Source organism: Cupressus sempervirens, chromosome 8, assembly GCF_028749045.1.
Source record: "Cupressus sempervirens isolate cs-2001-9-10 chromosome 8, ASM2874904v1, whole genome shotgun sequence".
NCBI lineage: Eukaryota > Viridiplantae > Streptophyta > Pinopsida > Cupressales > Cupressaceae > Cupressus > Cupressus sempervirens.
The window spans coordinates 459350313-459370172 of NC_143125.1; the positions used below are offsets into that span (position 1 = coordinate 459350313).

The window sequence follows — 19860 nt, forward strand, 5'->3', positions numbered from 1 at the left end:
TGCCACCATTCATGTGCAACGCCATCCAAGTGCATAGCCGCATACTTGATAGCCTCCTCCTCAGGCATAGGATTTAGCTGCAAGTATGTATCTACCTTCTGCACCCAAGCTCGTGCAGTCATCTTCCCTGAAGCATCATAATAAGGTAAAGAAAGTTTTCCAACTTTCTTCCTCAGCTCAAAGTTTTGATTCCTCCCTCCTGCTTTAGGCATGTGTCTCATCCTCAAGTCCATATAATTTCTAAGAGAAATATCCGCCTGAAACTCTGGTCCACTAGCCTCCCAGTCCCTCCTGAACTGATCCTGTAACTCGGTAATCTGCGGTTCGTTTACTGGATGAACCGGATCTCTGGGTGGAAAAGTGGGTAGAAGAGGTCTCGAGCTCGCAGTCCGTGCTGGGCGTGCAACGTGTCTAAAGTTATCAGCCTCATTCCCATTGTTGCCCGTGTCCATTATTACCATTAATGTTATTCTCAGGACCATTGTTGTTGCCTTGGCCTTCATGGTTATTGTTTCCCCCGTTGTTATTGTTTCTCTCGTTGTTATTGTTTCTGTTGTTGGCATCACCTGGATTAATATTGACACCCATTTGTCTAGCCATGAGCTGCAACATCATGTCCATTCGCCTATTCTGCTCCTGCTGCATACGCTGCCCCTGCTCTAATGTATCCAGTAACTGTCGGAACAGTACCTCCCCCTGATCTGGACCAGCATTTCTGCCTCCGCCTAATCCTGTATTCCTGTCATCTCGATCACCCATATTATTGTCCTGATCACAGAATATCTCCTCTGTGTCTGTATGGTTGAATTCAATGTCCCCCTGCACGGATGTACTAGACTGTTTGCTTTGCAAGTCTGAAATCCTATTTTGTCTTGCTCTGGTATCGCGAAAATTATAAGACCCCTGTCGCATGCTCAAACATAAATGCTTAGCCTGTGTTTTTTACTTACTTTTTCCCTCTATCCGGCTGTTCCAAATTCCCTATAAGACCTCCACAGGATGGCAGGACTTATAGCTCTGATACCACTGTAATGGACACCCTTGGATGTCCCAACTAACTAAACCAAATTGTTGAAAAGAATTATGTCAAACAGTTTGCATTCAACTTCTTAAAACCCCTTATAACTCCGGAAATCAAACGTTTATTTGTTTGTTGTGTTTCATGCATGGAATTGGTATCATACAACATAAACAAGAAAGAAACTACAATAATATGCAAAGTGGAAATGAACTGCTGCTAATAAAATGTTATTTTCAGAATTCATAAAACCAAATACATGGCAGATTTATCAACTCACTAATTACTTCAGCCATATTGTCATAATACTCCAGCCCATGCTTACGAACTTGCTACTACAATACTTTGTCCTCCAATCAGTCCACTACTTTCATAATACCATTCCCTCCAAGCGGCATAAGTGTCGGACAAGTAGTGAAGAAGATATGAGCAAAATATCAAATCTGCCTGTAGCCGGAAATGCAACTAAACTGCCTGTTAATGAAGCCAATAAGAAAAAATTCCAAAGGCCAAACCCCAAGGGAATGACGTCTAGAATGTTACAAGAGAGGATAGACATCCTCAAATGCCAAGAACAAAGCTGCAACTCACACACCAATTTCTTCTCATATTCAACCTGTCTAATGAAGCTACAAATGCTTCCTTTTATTCTATTCCCACGGGTCCGCTCAACTCATATGGGCAATGTGGGATAAAGATGTGTAATATAAAACATATATTAAAATACCCCTTATGTCTCCCTTGGGTACACATCACCATAAAATAAATATTAAAGTAACACTTTAATATTTTACAATTAAATTAGACGTTACTTTAATAAAACTTCAGGCATTAAAATGTATTAGCAATCGGACTCCGAATAATGCAAGTGATAGCTCATCAGAAAGCTCTCATTGAGGAGTATTGAATCCAATCACCAAAATTGACCTGCACTGTGTCCTGCCGACTTACTAAAAATAGTAAGTATGCCTGAAATTGAGTAAATCAACTTCGTTTTGGCCCAAACTGGAAATGACTAGGCCAAAACACTCCAAGATCCCATTAAACCCTTCGTTAGCCCTCGGGACCATGTAGAACAAGGCTAACGCACACGCACTTGGTCAACTGCTAAAATGGGGACATTACACAAAACAAGGCTAAAATATCAGATACAACCCTTCACAAAAACAGAACAAAGAATGATTACTTTCCTCAATGCTCAGAACCATATAACATAAGACACCAGTAGCACTATCATCCATCCAAGAATGAAAATGGTCTGTTAAAGGTTTGCCTATGAACAAGAGAGCCTGACAACTCAACCATCGGAGTTAAGAAGCCTCCATGGCAATTAGGAGGAATCAATGCCTCCATAGAAACCAACGCACATGAAGAGTATTGATAAACTGTTGTCTTAAGAATATTTTTAAGTTCACAATGCCAAGTCATCACACACAGTGGCCAAGACATAAACAGCAATTCCAGAAAAGGAATCGAACTAGTCATAGTCATATGCGATGCCATTTCATCACATATAGCATCAACAATAAATTCAGAAAAATTAAAGTGCACATGAACATTCAAACAGATTCAAATATGAACAAGAAGCAACTATGCTGTCCAGATATCTTCCAGATAAGTTCTCAGCATATCATCAGAAAGATAGATAGATAAAAAATTTAACGTCCACGAGGCTAAAAATAGCCGATGGGACAGCAAGACAACTCAAGCAGACTTAAGTAGCGCTGTTCGCCTCTTGTGTAGACTAATGATGAGCCCCCCCAATTGCTCAATGTACTCTTCGTTGAACAGGTTATGCCAAGAACTGTCACATATAGTATCCGCAAACTTATCCCTGCTATCCTTGTAGGCCTCACATTCTAGAATAAAGTGCTGTTCAGTTTCCACTTTCCCAGAATTGCAAAATCTGCAAATTCTCTCTTCCCAAACCTCCTTTGGCTTCTTCCAACGCCCGGTCTCACAACGAAGTTGGTAAGAGTTGGTTCTCAGCTGAGCAATAAGAATTTTAGCTCTCCAAGAAATGTTGGCTCCTATGTACGCTTTTTCGAGTTGATCACAAGTGGGGTTGAACTCATTTATATAATATAGTTTCTTCCTGCCAATCTCGCTTCCCCAATTTCTCTTGTAGAATTTCTCCATAACAAAGACCTTTATTTCTTTATTATTTGTGGGGCACATATTGAAATGAATATTCCATTTACTCATCCACTTGATGTTTTGTTGCATCCATGTCCTTTTTCGCTTACATTGTGTGTCCCTAAAGACGACTTTCGGCCATCTATCCTCTTCCATTTTTTCGATTCTTTTTAGATAGCTTAAAAGGCGAACCATAGCAAGTGCCTCGATAGGCGCAACCCCCATTTCACTTAGCATGATGTCATATGGAACAGTGCTTTTAATTTTAAACTTGCTTGTAATCAAGCGCTTTTGGATTCCTTCGATTTGTTTCCATTGTGCTATAGTAGTGCTGCTGGCCCATAATTCACACCCATAAAGAACAACTGGCAGCACAAGAAGACCGAACAAGGTTTGAATAGTTTTCCAATCCCGCAACTCCGCTTCACGGCACCTATTCTGAAGAGCGTAGAAAGCCTTCCATCCACCTAATGTCCTTTTATACCTGTAGCTAGACCAGCTTAGTTTTTTGTTGAAATCGATGCCAAGGTATTTATATTCCGCAACTTCTTCAAGAACACTTCCATTGTAATAAAATTCATGTTGATGCTTTTTTTATTATTAGAGAAAATCATAACCTTGGTTTTGCTGATATTGACCTGCATCCCCACCATTCTACAAAAGCGCTCAAGAGAAGATAGATGGTCTTGCAAACCACAAGCAAATTTGGCAATTAAAATGAGGTCGTCCGCATATAGGAGTAGCTTTATAACAAATTCCCCTAGCTGAATGCCTTCACGCTTTTGCGTGTTTAACCACTCTTCCAGTTTGTCAATATATAAACCAAATAAAGTAAGAGATAAAGGGCAGCCCTGTTTGACCCCGATATCGCTCCTAAAACATTCTGAAATACCATCTGAAGTTCTGATTTTGACTTTCACCTCTTCGTACATCCTATGAGCAACAGCTCTGAGATGCCTAGGAATCCCCAATTCTTCCATCCTCAACCAAAGCTTGTCTCTCGGAACGGTATCAAAAGCCTTTTTGAAGTCAACAAAGCAACAAAAAACCTCTTCCTTTTTCTCCCACTCTTTTTCAATAATGTGTCTCAGATTGACACAGTGATCCACTATCGAGTGCTTTGGCCTAAAACCAGCTTGCCCTTTAGCACGTTTATGATTTTCTTCTGCCCATTTGCTGATCCTAGTTTCTATCATACTGCCAAAAAGTTTAGCAAAGAGGGGATTGATCATTATAGTCCTGTAGTTGGAGGGATTGTTAACATCACCACTCTTAAAAAGTGGTATTGCAAGGCTGATTGTCCAATCTTTCGGAAACCCTTCCTGGCAGATTTTGTTGAAGATTTCAGTGATGTGCGGTGCAAGAGTTTTCATACCCCACTTCAAGTATTCAGCTTGAAGCGCAACAAGGTCTTTTGCTTTGCCTCCACCCAACTTCTTAATCCCTGTCTCTATCTCTTGCACAGTAAAAATATTTGTGGTATCAGTGACCAAAGGTGGCTGTCCCACTCCACCCTCTTGTTCATAAAGTTTCTTAGCATAATCAAACCATTGGGTGGCAGTAATATTATTTTCAGTTTGCTTCCTCCTTGATTGGAGTTCTTTCCAAAAACGTTTGGGGTTATTTGGGGTTTGGAGTTCTTTCCAGAAATGTAAACGACTTCTATCGCAGCTACTAATCTTCAACACTCCCTCTTTGCAAGACAAAAATCATTCATATGACATAAAGAGTCTCAAACTTACAAGTATGATGACTACACCCATATGTGTCATCAGCAACCTTTATCACAAATTCTCTCAACATGATGAACATAAGAAGCTACAGCAAAAATGTCAGTATCATGAAAGATCCCAAAAGAATCCTTTCACTGAACTTCTGTAAATTTTAATTAAATACTAGATTTTCCCGTTCTTTCCTTGTGGTCTTAGAGAATTAGACAGAAGTTGCAGAAAGATTGTTTCTTCCTTTTTGGATTTTCCAGATATAAGTAAAACAATAATTAACAGCAGCAGCAAATAATATAATATTCAGTCAACCAGAATAGCTACAAATCGTACCAGGCGAGATATGTAATCAGCATGCCAGAAAAGGTGTTTACAAACAAAGAATGATGACGCCAGCTGCATGAATGGACCAGACACGTACTAAAAGGGCAGATGAAGTAAGCCAACCAACATGGGCAGCCGTACAGCTGTTGTAGTCACACCATGGCAGTAAGAAGATCCAAACGTGCCAAATAAAACAATCAACGTGCAATGCACAAGCACCTCCAAATGTTGAACTTAACAATCTTTGTCAACTGCTGAAACAATACTGTAGAATGCTGCTGAAACCATCTATTGAGGTTTGCGTCCCAATAGCCAGGCTCTAGGGTTTGTGTTCCAATCCTCTAGAATCGCTCCTCAAAGCAAAATTGCAAATATCAAGAATGAAGATGTAAAAGATAATCAAAGAATGAGCCAACATCTTCTATCTCCCTCTCAAAGCCAATCGAACCCTAAAAAAGAATATGCCTTTCCCTTTATTATAAAATGGCATCTTCTCAATTAAAAGGCCTTTATGTATAAGAACACCCCTTTCCTCAAATAACATAACTCTAGGTGCCCAAAGGTCTCCGGATGATGAAAATAAGCTATAATAATTCAAAACCTTTCCAACAAGCTATAATGCATAGGCCTGCCTGACCAAATGAAGCCAAAATCCCCTTATTACTCCAATTAGCGATATAAATAGCTTTATTTTAATTTATATAAATGCAAACTTAGGAAATATTTTCTTTTATTCAACTGGAAAGCCAAACCAACCAAATAATCAGAGAATGCGTTCAGTCACCTACCTGTGACTAATGTCGAGCAATGTGGACCAACTGGCAGTCCCATCCCTAAGAACTAGGGATGCTCCTAGAAACTAGGGAATATACGCTGTCACTCTAAAACTAAAACCGGATATTGGTCCCGAGGAGCCTCAAATCTGATCACTGCCACCACCTCCTAAATTTTAGGAAAGTCCCTAAAATTAAGGAACTGCCCTGACTGGCTATCAGACTAACTATGGAACCAACTCAGGTCACTAAGCATCTAGTATGAGTCTCTATCCACCCTACTAGCCTACAAGACTCCAATAATAGGCCAACTCTCATGACTCTGCTAGTCAGACTAGAGAGGAGACATGACAGTCCTCTCTCAGAGATGCTTGCCCACAAGCAACTACAACACTGGATGCTGCAAAATAGACTCACCCTCCTAGGTGGTGTCCTTTATGGGTAGACCTCTCCAGCGCACCAAGTACTCCCGAATCAGCCTACTCCTCAATCATCTCTCCATGATCTCCAAAATCTCCTCAAGGACCAAAGTCAATTTACCCTCATCATCTAAAGGAGGTAAATCGCGTGATGTTGTAATATGCTGCCCCAGTGCCTTCTTCAGGCATGACATGTGAAACACATTATAAACCCTACTATCTAGCGGTAACTCAATCTCATAGGCCACCTCTCCAACTCACTGAGTACTCTGTAAAGTCGATAAAAATGAGGCTTGAGCTTTTCAGCTCCTCCCCATTTAAGGGTGCTCTATCTATAAGGCTATAGACAAAGAAAAATCGTGTCACGCACCTCAAATGCTCTCTCCGTCTTGTGTTGATCAGCGTACATCTTCTGTTGATTCTAAGCATGTTGCAAGTTCTCCATGAGAGATCTCATGATATCTTGGTTCTTCTACAACCAATCTTGTGCCAAGGGAACTCTGTTGTCACTAAAAGCCAAATTAACAAAAGATAATGCCTCGTAGCCATAAAGAGCTCTGAAGGGAGTCATGTCAATAGACATGTGGTGCGTAATATTATAACAATATTCGCCCAAATACAGCCAACGCACCTATGCCTTCTACTGCCCTAACACGTAGTTACGCAAATACCCCTCCACCCACTTATTAACTACCTCAATCTATCCATCCATCTGAGGATGGTAGCTAGTGTTGGGGATCAACTCTATGCCTGCTAGCCTGAAAAGTTCCTGCTAGAAGGAACTCATGAACCTGTTGTCCTTGTCACTCACTATGGTCTCGGGGAGACCGTGGAGTCTAAATATCTCTCTGAAAAATAACTTGACAACCTGTGAAGCTGTGAAGTCCGCTACAATAGGAAAGAAGTGGGCATACTTAATCAACCTATCCACCACAATATAAATACAATCCTTCCCTTGAACTCGAGGAAGACCTGTAATGAAGTCCATAGATATCCCTGTCCACTTTTGCTCCGGTATAGGCAGAGGCTACAACAATCCAGCCGGAAAAGTACGCTCTAACTTGTTCTGCCGACAAGTCATGCATTCACGAACATGGCGTAAGACAGCATCCTTGAGACCCTTCCAAGAGAATCTCTCCTGTACCGCCCTATAGGTCTTACCATAACCTAGATGTCCTATTGTGGAAGTATCATGGTAAGCATGCAAAACATACTCCTTCAACTGTGATTCAGGAACAAGGTAGACCCTGCCCTTGTAGTAGATGACATCATCCACTACACTTCATCCGTCATCTTGTATCAACCCATCCATGATCTCACAAGCACGCTGATTTTTGGAATACTCAACTAAAAGTTGAGCCTTCCAATCTGCCAATATCTCGCCCAATGAACATAGGGCAGCAAGTGATGGCTTCCTGGAAAGTGCATCAGCAACAATATTGTTCTTCCCCTTGATGAACTCTATGTCAAAATCATACACCTGCACCTTGCTAACCCACTTTCGTTGCCTATCATTAAACTTCGTCTAATCAAGGAAATATTTCAGACTATTATGGTATGTCCTCACCACAAATTTGCTGCCAACAAGACACTGTTTGAATTTAGCTAATACATGCATGATAGCCAATATTTCCTTGTCATATGTGGAATACAACCTCTCATTATCTCGCAACTTCCTACACTCATAGGCAATGGGGTGTCTGTTTTGCATCAACACCACCCTTATGCCTTCATCTAAAGCATCACACTCAAGTGCAAATGGCTGCGAGAAATCAAGGAGTGCCAAAACTGGACAAGTGCTCATAACCTCCTTGAGTCTCTCAAAGACTCCCTGTGTCGGCTCTGTCCATCTGAAGGCTCCCTTCTTCGTGAGATTTGTTAAAGGTGTTGCTAACTGAGAGAATCTCCTTACGAACCTCCTATAATAGGCACATAAACCAAGGAACGCATGCAACTCAATAATGTTCCTAGGAGAGGGCCAATTGCAAATCACCTGAATCTTCTCCTCATGCACTTTCACTCCCTCTACACTGATCACATGACCTTAGAATAAAATCTCTCTGATTCCAAATTCACATTTGGACAACTTAGCAAATAGAGATTGACTCTCCATGATGCCAAGCACCTCCTCAATGTGTCTGAGATGATCCTCCCATGTCTGGCTGTAAATCAATATGTCATCAAAAAATACCAGAACCGATTTCCTCAACTACTTGTTGAAGATGTGGTTCATACGGGACTAGAAGGTGGCAAGTGCATTAGTGAGGCCAAAAGGCATCACTAGAAACTCATAGTGCCCATAGTGACAACTGAAAGCAGTCTTGTGCACGTCCTCATCCCACACACGAATCTAATGATAGCCTGAACGAAAATGAGTCTTCGAGAAGTAGATAGCTCCATGTAACTCATCTAACAACTCATCAATGTGCGGAATGGGTATCTATTCTTGATTGTCTTTTTGCTCAAGGCTTTGTAATCAATACGCTTCCGCAAAGTCCCATCCTTCTTAACAAGCACCACAAAAGAAGCAAAAGGGCTAGAGCATGGACGAATGAATCCCATATCTAGTAACTCATGGATGGTCCTCTCAATCTCATCCTTGCATGCTCTAGGATAATGATATGAGGATAATGATATGGGGTAATAATCACGGGCTTAGCCCCATCCTCCATCTCTATCCCATGCTCGAAACCTCTATCAGGAGGTACACCAAAAGGTATGTCACCAAAGACACAACCATGTTGGTCCATCACTGACTGTATGTCTACATGAAAGGCCATGTCGTCCTAAGGTGTAGGTATTTTGTACTTCACAAAATGTGTAGCACAAAGTATGTCATGACGAATAATAGTCTCCATTCTACGAGAAGTTACCTCCTTAGGACCATTGCCTAAAGCCACCCTCAAGAGAGTCTTCTTCCTTCCAAAAAGAAACTCCATCTACATGCGGTGGTGATCAATGATGTATCGCCCAATACCTTGTAACCACTACATGCCCAAAACTACATCATAATCCTCCAACAGTAGCACATAAAAATCATCTGTAAAAGTATAGTCCCCCATCTGGATTCTAAGTTAGTACAGCTCAAAACGGTACCATCTACAACCTTCACTCCAAAACCAACAAACTCCTCGGACTGGAACCCACGCTTGTCAACTAGCTTCTCATCAATAAAGTTGTGCGTGGCACCTATGTCTACTAAACTCATAACCCGTTGGCTTCTCAATATACCTTTCAAACGAAAGGCATGAAATTTGGGATAACTAGAGAGAGTAGCCATAGTCACTTTAGCTAACGCCAAAGGCTCCTGAATGTCTAGCTCTAATTGTGGGTGTTCTTACTCAACCTCCTCCGAACTATCCTCAATATTAGTATTAGATATCTCCTCATCGCCTATCACAAATGTCACCTCTATCAAATGAACCTTGCCTTTACCAAGTCAACGATGTCCAAACTCCCATGGCTCCTTAAAAAGGAGAAGCGTAGTTTCTTCCTCAACTCATTCCTCGTCCCCTGGTCCATCCTGGGTGGTCTAGAAGGTAGTCCCCGTCTGCCTTGGGAAGTGTTGGCCTTCTAGGGAGGCCAAGAATCCCTGAAAGGTTTCTTATCTGCCTGATAAGGAATAGGAGGGGTCTCTAGTCTAAATGTAACATCAATGGCCTCCTTGACGGTGGCTAGCTTGAATGCTTGTACTAGTCCCATCAGCATGTCCTGCAAACCCTCTACGAATAGCATCACACAACGACTATGAGACATGTCCAGGACCATGACTGCAATATGCTAGAACTCATTCACAAAAGACTCCACATTCCCTGTTTGCCTAATATGTGCCAACTCCCTGTAGTAAAGCTCTGTGTCTTTACGATCAAACCTAGCAATGAGCCGCTCGTTGAATTCAGCATAGGAGTGAACCATGGCATGATCTTGGGTGACCAATCCATGGTGCCACCAATCATAGGCAACCTCATCTAAATGCAAAACCGCAAACTGTATAGCCTCTGTCTCAAGCACAAGTCTCAATGATAAATAGATATCCAACTTGTGCACCCAAGCTCATCCACTCATATCACCCATGCCATCATGGGTAGCTAGTGTGATCTTCCCAATGGCTTTACTAAGGTCATTGTTCTGTTGTGGTCTGTAGCCCCTATCTCCTCTGAACCTGGTGTTATCCCTACGCTATGCACAATACTGTGAAAAAGGAAACACATCCCTAACCTCTAGGGGTAGGGCTCTCCACTCAACTGTAGCTGCCATGACTGAATCCTGGAATCCAACCTCAAGTGGCTCCACCTATGTCGGTTGCTCAACTTGCCCAAACTGAGGCATTAATGGTCTATCCAAAGCAGGAATATGTGGATGTTCCTGCCTATGGGAATGAACGGAGCTCTCTACTAAGACATGGGATCGATGACTACGTTGGCTTCCCGCAACAGAAACGGACCCGCTCCTTCACTGTCTTTTTAGTCTACCTCCACGCCTATCCAATTCCATTTGCTCCAGGGTATTTTGTAATCTGTCCAGTGTCTAGACTATCCTGGGCTATGAAACAATTAGAGTTCTCGTGAATTCTCTCTGCTCTCCCTCTGTAGGCATGTCATCACCAATAGCACCTTGTGCCTCACCCATAGCTAGTGCCTCTGCCTCTCTGACGGCTCTGCTCGCCACTAATTTCTCTTGCGCTCGTCAAACGTATGTATTTCTCCAACAGGATGCATAGATGGATAAAAATAGATGCCAAATGCAGAAATGAATTATTAAACCCTTTTTTGTAACCTATTGTGATAATTTCACTGAAACCCTACAGGCTGGCAAGATTCAGGCTCTGATACCACTGAAAGATCCCAAAAGGATCCTTTCACTGAACTTCTGTAAATTTTAACTAAAATAATAGATTTTCCTGTGCTTTCCTTGTGGTCTTAGAGGATTAGACAAAAGTTGCATAAAGATTGTTTCTTCTTTTTTGTATTTTCCAGATATAAGTAAAACAATAATTAACAACAGCAGCAAATAATATAATATTCAATCAACCAAAATAGCTACTGTTGAAACTAGAACCCAGAAATTCATGAAGATAACTAGCAATAAGAAAAAGAGAACATCAGAATTACCCTGGGAAAACCCTTTGAGAATGAAGGGAAAAACCCAGCTACACAACACAAAAATATCTTTATTGATAATGAAATGTTCAAGTGTACGATATCCTTTGCATGATGCAAATATATAACAATAGGACTCTTCATATGATAACCGAAAGGTCTTGAGATTCCTATAACTCCTATAATTAATTATGACTCTTCGAATATTCATGCCTCAATGCATGAGAATGACACATGTCATTTATATTTATAATTACAAATTAAACTTAAGTGTCCTTTTCAACTGAACATAACAATAACAGTAATAACGTTCATATTTCCAGATATAAAGATCTCTATTGCAACTACAAACCGCACCAGGCAAGATATGTAATCAGTATGCCAGCAAAGGTGTCTGCAAATAAAGAATGATGATGCTAGCTAAAAGAATGGACCAACCACGCACCAAAAGGGCAGAGATGACTGACATAAGCTGGAACCAACATATGACATGCCAGTTGAAGGGCAGTCATACAACTACTATAGTCACACCAAGGCAACAAGAAGATCCAAACATGCCAAACAATCAACATGCAATACACAAGCACCCTCAAACACTGAACTTAACAATCTTTGTCAACTGCTGAAACAATATTGTAGAATGCTGCCGAAACCATCTATTGAGGTTTGCGTCCCAATAGCCAGGCTCTAGGGTTTGCGTCCCAATCCTCATGAATCGCTCCTCAGAGAAAAATCGCAAATATCAAGAATGAAGATGTAAAAGATAATCAAACAATGAGCCAACATCTCATTTTATCTCCCTCTCAAAGCCAAATGAACCCTAAAGGGAGAATGTCTCCCTTTATTATAAAATGGCATCTTCTCAATTAAAAGGCCTTTATGTATAGGAAAAACACCCCTTTCCTCAAATAACATAACTCTAGGTGCCCGAAGGTCTCTGGATGATGAAAATAAGTTATAATAATTCAAGATCTTTCCAACGAACTATAACACATAGGCCTGCCTGACCAGATGAAGCCAAAATCCCCTTATTACTCCAATTAGCTATATAAATTATTTTATTTTAATTTATTTAAACACAAACTTAGGAACTTTTATTCAATTGGAAAGCCAAATTCAACTAGAAAGCCAAACCAACCAAATAATCAATGAACATGTCCTATCACCTACCTGTGACTGATGTCGAGCAATGTGGGCCAACTAGCAATCCCATCCCTAAAAACTAGAGATGCTCCTAGAAGCTAGGGAATATACCCTATCACCTTGAAACTGAGACTGTATAGTTGTCCCAAGGAGCCTCAAATATGATCACTGCCACAACCTCCTAAATTTTAGGAAAATCCCTAAAATTAAGGAACTACCCTAATTGGTTCTCAAACTAATTGTAGAACCAACTCAGGTCACTAAGGATCCTGTATGAGTCTCTATCCACCACTACTAGCCTACGAGACTCCAATAATAGGCCCAACTCTCATGACTCTGCTAGTCAGACTAGGGAGGGGACATGACATATCAGCAACCTTTATCACAAATTCTCTCAACCTAATTTTGTCATCCGAACGTGATGAACATAAGAAGCTACAATAAAAATGTCAGTGAAAAAATTCTCATCACAGATTTTTCTCAATAAATATTGTTATCTCATTATAACAATATTCTCAGTAGCTACTCCTAGAGGGTGAATCAAAAAAAAAATGGCAAATGAGTTCATGGAGTCACACATATGACTTCCACCATGGCTACCCCTAGAGTGTGGATCCACCATAGCTGCTCCCTAAGGGTGTTACAAGGAATTTCACCTCGAACTTTTCTCACAAAGAAGAAGTCATTTAAAGGGATTTCACCTCGAACTTCTCTCAAAGAAAAGAACTGACTAACAAGGGATTCACCTTGAATTTCTCTCAAAGAGAAGAACTCATTAACAAGGGATTCACCTCGAACTTCTCCCTCACAAAGAAAAACTCATTAAAGTACATAAAAGATCATCTAAATGTTGAGACTACCTCTCAACAGGGACAACATACAACTTTAATTATCACAATACCAAGAAATTGGCTCCAATCCAATAATGAGCTTTTGCAGTCACACTACTACATGAGTTTGTTGATCCTCTGCAAAGGACTTGGCACTCTCCCTCTGCCACACAAGCTCCCTCTGAATCTTATTTCTGCTGCTAAATAACCTCCCTCTGAATGACAAACTTTATAAGTTCTTCCTCTTCAATTTAGTCCAATGAGTTTGTTGATCCTCTGCAAAGGACTTGGCACTCTCCCTCTGCCACACAAGCTCCCTCTGAATCTTATTTCTGCTGCTAAATAACCTCCCTCTGAATGACAAACTATATAAGTTCTTCCTCTTCAATTTAGTCCCATGGCTGCAAGCAATGTCCCTGTTTTCATTTCTATAGCCTGCATGGCTTTGCATGTAATCTCTCATCAATCCCATTCCTTCTCGATCCATCCTAAAAGCATTTTCGAGAAATTCATAACAGTTAATAGAATCAAACTATCTTGAAGATAACCATACAAACAAATGCTAAAACATACATGATTCACCATACCCAAAATCATTAACTACATAGAATTCACGATAAATAATCAAAGGTATAATCCTAAAATACTTATCACTTTATTGTTGATCAAATTAGCAAAGCCAATTCAGATTAGAAACAAAATCAGATAGGACTTCTTTGCAAGTGCAGCACATATGAAATCTGCCACTTCAACATCTAACAAATGACTCCAAGAGATGTCTCAGAACTTATGATCTTACTTGATCCTCATGTGATGCCATAGTATTTGCAGATTGAACAACCAACCCATCAATGTTTTCAGTGCAACTCAAAAACTTCATAAGTTCTGAAACTTTGATACTTGTAGAGAACTCCAACGATCTCCTTTCTCTTCTTTTTTAAGGATGCCATGAAATGCAAGCTTAAACCTATCTCTGATACCATGTTAATGTTATTACCAGTGATTAAAATAAGCAGCAAAACATGACTGAATAATGAACACAGAGACACGTAATATATCCTGGGAAAACCCTCTTACTAAAGAGAAAAACCCAGCCACACCCAGAAAATTTTCTTTTTGTTTAGACATCAAAATGAATACAACAGTTCTTCCTTATGATTGAAGTCTTCGACACTTTCAATTAGCCTGTTCTTATTGTATCAAACTCTCAGCAAGACTCACACAATCAGGTCAAAGATCATAGCCAGATCAATATCTCTCACAACTAGAGATCAAAAACAATTATATAAAACCCAGACTCCTGACGGAAGTGTATTTTATTCTTCTGAGAATTTTTACTAAGACAAAACTATAAAAGCTAAAATAGAGAATGGCAGTCTCAGTGCTGAAGCACAATACCAAAACAAGGCTAATATCAGATATGACCCTTTACAAAAATAGAAAAAAGAATGATTACTTTCTTCAATGCTCGAAACCAGAGAACATAAAACACCAGCAACACTATCATCCATCTGAGAATGAAAACGGTTAGAATGCAAAAGGTTTGCCAATGTACAAGACTCAACCCTCAGGAGTTAAGAGACCTCCGTGGGAATTAGGAGGATGGATTGATGCCTCCATAGAAACCGACACACATGAAGAATATTGTAAACTGCCTTCTTAAGAATATTGCAAGCTCACGATGCCAAATCATTGCACACAGTGGCCAAGACATAAACAGTGATTCCAGAGAAAGGACTGTCACTATTATTATTCCATTAATTTCTGATAACCTCCACCAGCTAGTCATAGTCGTGTACAATTCCATTTTGTCACATATAGCACCGACAATAAATTCAGAAATATTTCAGTGAAGATGAGCATTCAAATAGGTTCAAATATGAACAAGGAGCAACTACGCTGTCCAGATATCATCCAGATAAGTTCTCAGCAATCATAAGAGGTAAAGGATTTCTATCACAGCTACTAGTCTTCAACAGTTCTAAAATGATGTCTAAAGATTTGATTTTCAGCATCATTCTACAAGTGAATGAAGTTTTCTCCTTGGTGAGAGCCCTGATGAAGGACTTTGGAATTGGAGGAGGGGAAGAAAAAAAAATCACGAGGGATTGGTTGGCACAGTGTTTGTTTCCCTATTTGGAGAAAGGCATGCTGATCTGGCCACTTAACTACCAAGACCTGATGTTGTGTGTTGATAAACTACACTATATCCTCCAAAATGGCAGCTTGGAGATTTCTAGCCTTTTCAACTTGGCAGGTATCTCTAAAAATGGTGTCTGACAAACTACTCATTGCTATAGTTTGGAAACAAGGTAAAGGTTGAGCCGAAAAGCCGAAGGACCGAATAGCTCAGCTCCAGGCCATCATTTTTCTATCAGCTGCTAATTTTTGTTTTCAGATCCCAGTTTATCAGGGGTTTTTCAGTTTATGTTGTAGTTTTCAAACTACCTCTCAGGCTTTTATTGGTTGCTTGATTGTGATTGCTTCACTACTATCTTTGGTAATAGGTCCCTATACAACCCACAATTAACCAATTCAAAATATATTTATCAAATAGATTACTCACAATTTTTTCCAATTTAATGATTCTGTGAAATGCTTTTCTGCAAGACAGTGATCGATAAACAAATTCAAAAAGAATACAGGCAAATGCTGCCACTAACATTCACAGTTTTATCTTAATAAGGATGTGGGTGACCAGCATTATAGCTCATCAGCTAAAAAATTACGAAGTTATCTCCTATCAACTTTGGCATTGTAGAGCTAGATAAAGCCTCAAATTGGCTTCTATGTGAAAAAAAACGTAACTGAAATTTGAAATTAAAACAAAATTATAGAGGTATGCGGCTAGTTGGGTAATGCCATGAAGTATTTGACGAAACTACTAAAAACATATATCACTGTTTTCTAAAATTGGTTTTAAGTACTACTATGGAGAATATAATCATTTCCAAAATTTGTCAAACATGTCATCCATGCTTAATGCTTTTTCTACTTTCTTATATCAAAGTCTACAATGATCCAAAATTGTGGATTTTATGATTGACACAAAGCAAAATACGCAAATATTTCCCAATGCACAGCAAAATGAAACTTCTTATCCTGCTATTCATTGTATAAAAAATTAATAATTTTTAATCAGCTTCGTCCTATGGGATGGTTGTAATTTAACCGATAGGCTATTTGTGGGAACTTTATTCTCAGAAATTGAATTTTTTACTCAAAAGTTGTCAGTTTGGCTGGAAAATTGTAAATCCTTCCTGTTAATTATTTACCGGCCAGTTTTATTTCACTCCACTTTTAACTCTTGTTTTGAAATTTATTAGTTGTTTTCTCCACTTTTAACTATTGTTTTTAATTACTTGTGATCTCCACATTAGCTCATATTGTGATCTCTATTTATTTAACTTTTGATTTTTAGAATTGATTTAGATTGTAGTTTTTAATTTATTTTTTATATTAGTTTAGTTTTTTCTTTAAATACTATTTTTTTGTTTCTATAATTTATTTAGTCAATAGAATATTTGTTAGAGACGTCATTATTTCTTGATATTATTTTTTTGTATTTCTTATTAATTTTTCATAATAGATTTTTTGATGGTGTTTTTTTGAAAGATTTTTTTTTCATATTTAATAAATTGAATTTAAATAAATAATATTTATTAATCTATTTAAAAGATTTTAGTAAATATTATGTTATTTAAATTGAAAACTATTAATAATCTAATTTGTTCACATAAGATTTTTTTTTTTTTAAATAATTTTATTATCGAACAACTATCGACTTATTGTTGCAAGCATAAAAGCATGCAACTGCTAGTTTTTTATACTATCCAAACTCATAGAATTATTTGTCTCACTTGCTATTGAAATATTGAACAATTGATATTTTCAAAGACATTTTTGGTTATATTGCCCCATTTTTGCGATATGTCAACCTTCAGATATACTCTCTTTTTTCCAGAGGTTAAAGAAAAAATGTCTCGGAGTAAGCAGCCAAATGACATCTCAAACAATGTAGCCTACATGCCCATGTGATCAGACTATTCATGCTTCTAAACCACAGCCTCACCTTATGTGTGCCAGCTAGTACAACAAATGGAACGGCATGTCTATGTGCTGCAAGTGCAACCATATACAGTCCTACTGGTGCAATGACTCCCCCATTGGCCAAGACTGCATGAGCACCTACTATCACCTTCACATTAAAATTGATGCAGTAAATACTAATAGTAAATCGTAACTCCATCCATAAAAAAATATTAAAAGTACTTATATTTAGTACTAACCATATTCACACGTGAAATCATAGCAAAGACAGCCGAATCTGTAATCACAGTTGTTTGTAAATTTTTTGCAACTAGCTCTTTGGCAAGTGCATGCCCTTGATATCTGTGGCACTCAGTAGAATGTTATTTACAATATCAGTTTTTGTAATGAATAAATAAAATATGCAAATACATAATACTCTAAGACGGGCACATTTTCACAAATGTAAGTTGATGTAAGTTTTCCAGGTCTATGCACAGGAGAGGGATGGCTATATAATAGTTAAAAATTAAATTAGAATTACACTTAATAAACTACATATTGTAAATGAAGCAAAAAAAGCTGAAACAAAATAACATACATGATCCATTGCTGAATTAAATTTAAAAATATTGAGGTTGGGGATAGTGGCTAAGGGATGAACATCGCAATCCTCCCATTCCTATGGCATTTTGGTTGTCTGAGACATTAGTCCAGACTGAAGGATGGATCCCAAGGGAATGTTGGAATAAGAAGTAGAAGTTAAATCCTGGATATATCAAGTGCGTACCTTGGAGCACCTTCTGCAACAAATACTTGGAAAGATCTTTTTTTCTTGGCCTCACAAAGGAACTTCATAACCGTCTTTGAGTGTGCTAGTGTTAATATCACCTCACTAAATGCCCCAATAATATTTCAATGATCAGTAATGAAAGAAATTTACTCAATAAAATATAATAAAATAGTTTATTTAATTAAGAAACCACAGAAAAATTAATTGCAGTAAATAGCAATAATACTGTAAGTTGTAACAATCAAATTTTAAAAATACATCAAAAAATAACAAAAGTCAAATGATTTAAAACACAGTTTATTTAAACCTTCCTGGATCTCATAAAGATAATCATCAAATGGCACATGACTTACCATAGAATTGAATTATTGTTAATTATAATATTATCAATTATTTCTTTAGATCTATTGTTTCTGTGAATCTAAACCTTCTTAAGAAAATTTCAGGTTAGATTGAGTCCTAGAAATCAAACACATGATAAAACTTAACAAGTCCTTAGACCAAATTCTTTATCCATTGATAACCATCTGATATAACCATTGTAAAAAACAAAAATAATGCCCATACTTCTGATGAATATGTTCCAAAGCTTGCTCTGCAATCTGAGAATGGCAGTTCTCAATTTCTTCGAGCAATTCATTAATGGCCTCAATTACACCATGTTTAAGCTTCCAACTTTTTGAGTTTTTGTCAGCGGCTGCAACAGAATTACCATTGATTTAAGTAATATGCAAGATCTAGAAGACTAAAAAGAATTGGTCAAATAAACCACTTCACTGATGTGAACTTGCAAAATCAACAGGAATCAGTCCTCCTCCTTTATCAACAAGTTTTCTTTGCTAGAACATCTTCTAATGACGAAATTCCGAAACTTATGAAACTCACATTTGCTTTTTCCTTCAGAATCACCTCCTGAAGAAGCTGTACAAGAAGCAACTGCTGGTAAGGGTATAGATTCAAGAAGATTGTGCAAGGAGGGTGCTCGTAATGTATTTCTATTTGCTGCAGCAAGGGCAGCTGCAGATAGCTGTGACGTGTTTTCATGTTGAGTGTCAGCTTCATCATCACTGTCTATAGAGACATTAAGGCCTGCAACATCTGTTGTTGCCAAAGCTACATCCTCTTCACGAATAAGATGTAGTACACGTCTCACAATGTTCCCAACAGCTAGCTCTGTTGTCATATTTTCCAAATACAGAACTTCTTAGGACAATTTAGACAGATATTAGAAACAACTAAACTTCTTATTTGCGAATAAAGCCACATCTGAGCTAAATCATAAATGCTTTTTTAACTGTATGCCCCAAAAGCTTGCTAAAATGTGAATTAGACGTTAACTGCTTATTCAAAATTGATTAGGAGAAACATATACGAACCAACAGGATTTGCAGCAATGAGTTGCACACCCACTGACTTTACAGCTTGGATAAGTGATGCAGCCTGATTTGAATGTGGCACACGTTGTTGAGAAATAACCGACCTAAGTAGAACTACAGTTTCTCTTGCAGTGGCCTGTGAACCCTCAACCTGCCTGAGTGATTTATGAAATCCCAGAGAACAAAAGAACACCCA

The 19860-nt window shown here is 38.6% G+C and overlaps 1 protein-coding gene across 3 annotated transcripts in view; it reads right to left on the bottom strand.

Moving 5' to 3' along the window:
• Window positions 1-19860, bottom strand: part of LOC149543211 (uncharacterized) — a 53031-nt gene that overhangs the window by 16010 nt on the left and 17161 nt on the right. For all 3 annotated transcript variants that reach the window (XR_016355606.1, XM_089798076.1, XM_089798077.1), the window contains exons 3-8: window positions 19665-19819; window positions 19174-19461; window positions 18856-18985; window positions 18286-18390; window positions 17756-17858; window positions 17539-17664 (exon numbers count right to left, since the gene is read on the bottom strand). Coding sequence is in view for 2 of the 3 variants with exons in the window: in XM_089798076.1 (XP_089654202.1) it covers window positions 17539-17664; window positions 17756-17858; window positions 18286-18390; window positions 18856-18985; window positions 19174-19461; window positions 19665-19819 (907 nt within the window). In the remaining variant the exon portion in view is untranslated. The remainder of the gene's footprint in view (window positions 1-17538; window positions 17665-17755; window positions 17859-18285; window positions 18391-18855; window positions 18986-19173; window positions 19462-19664; window positions 19820-19860) is intronic.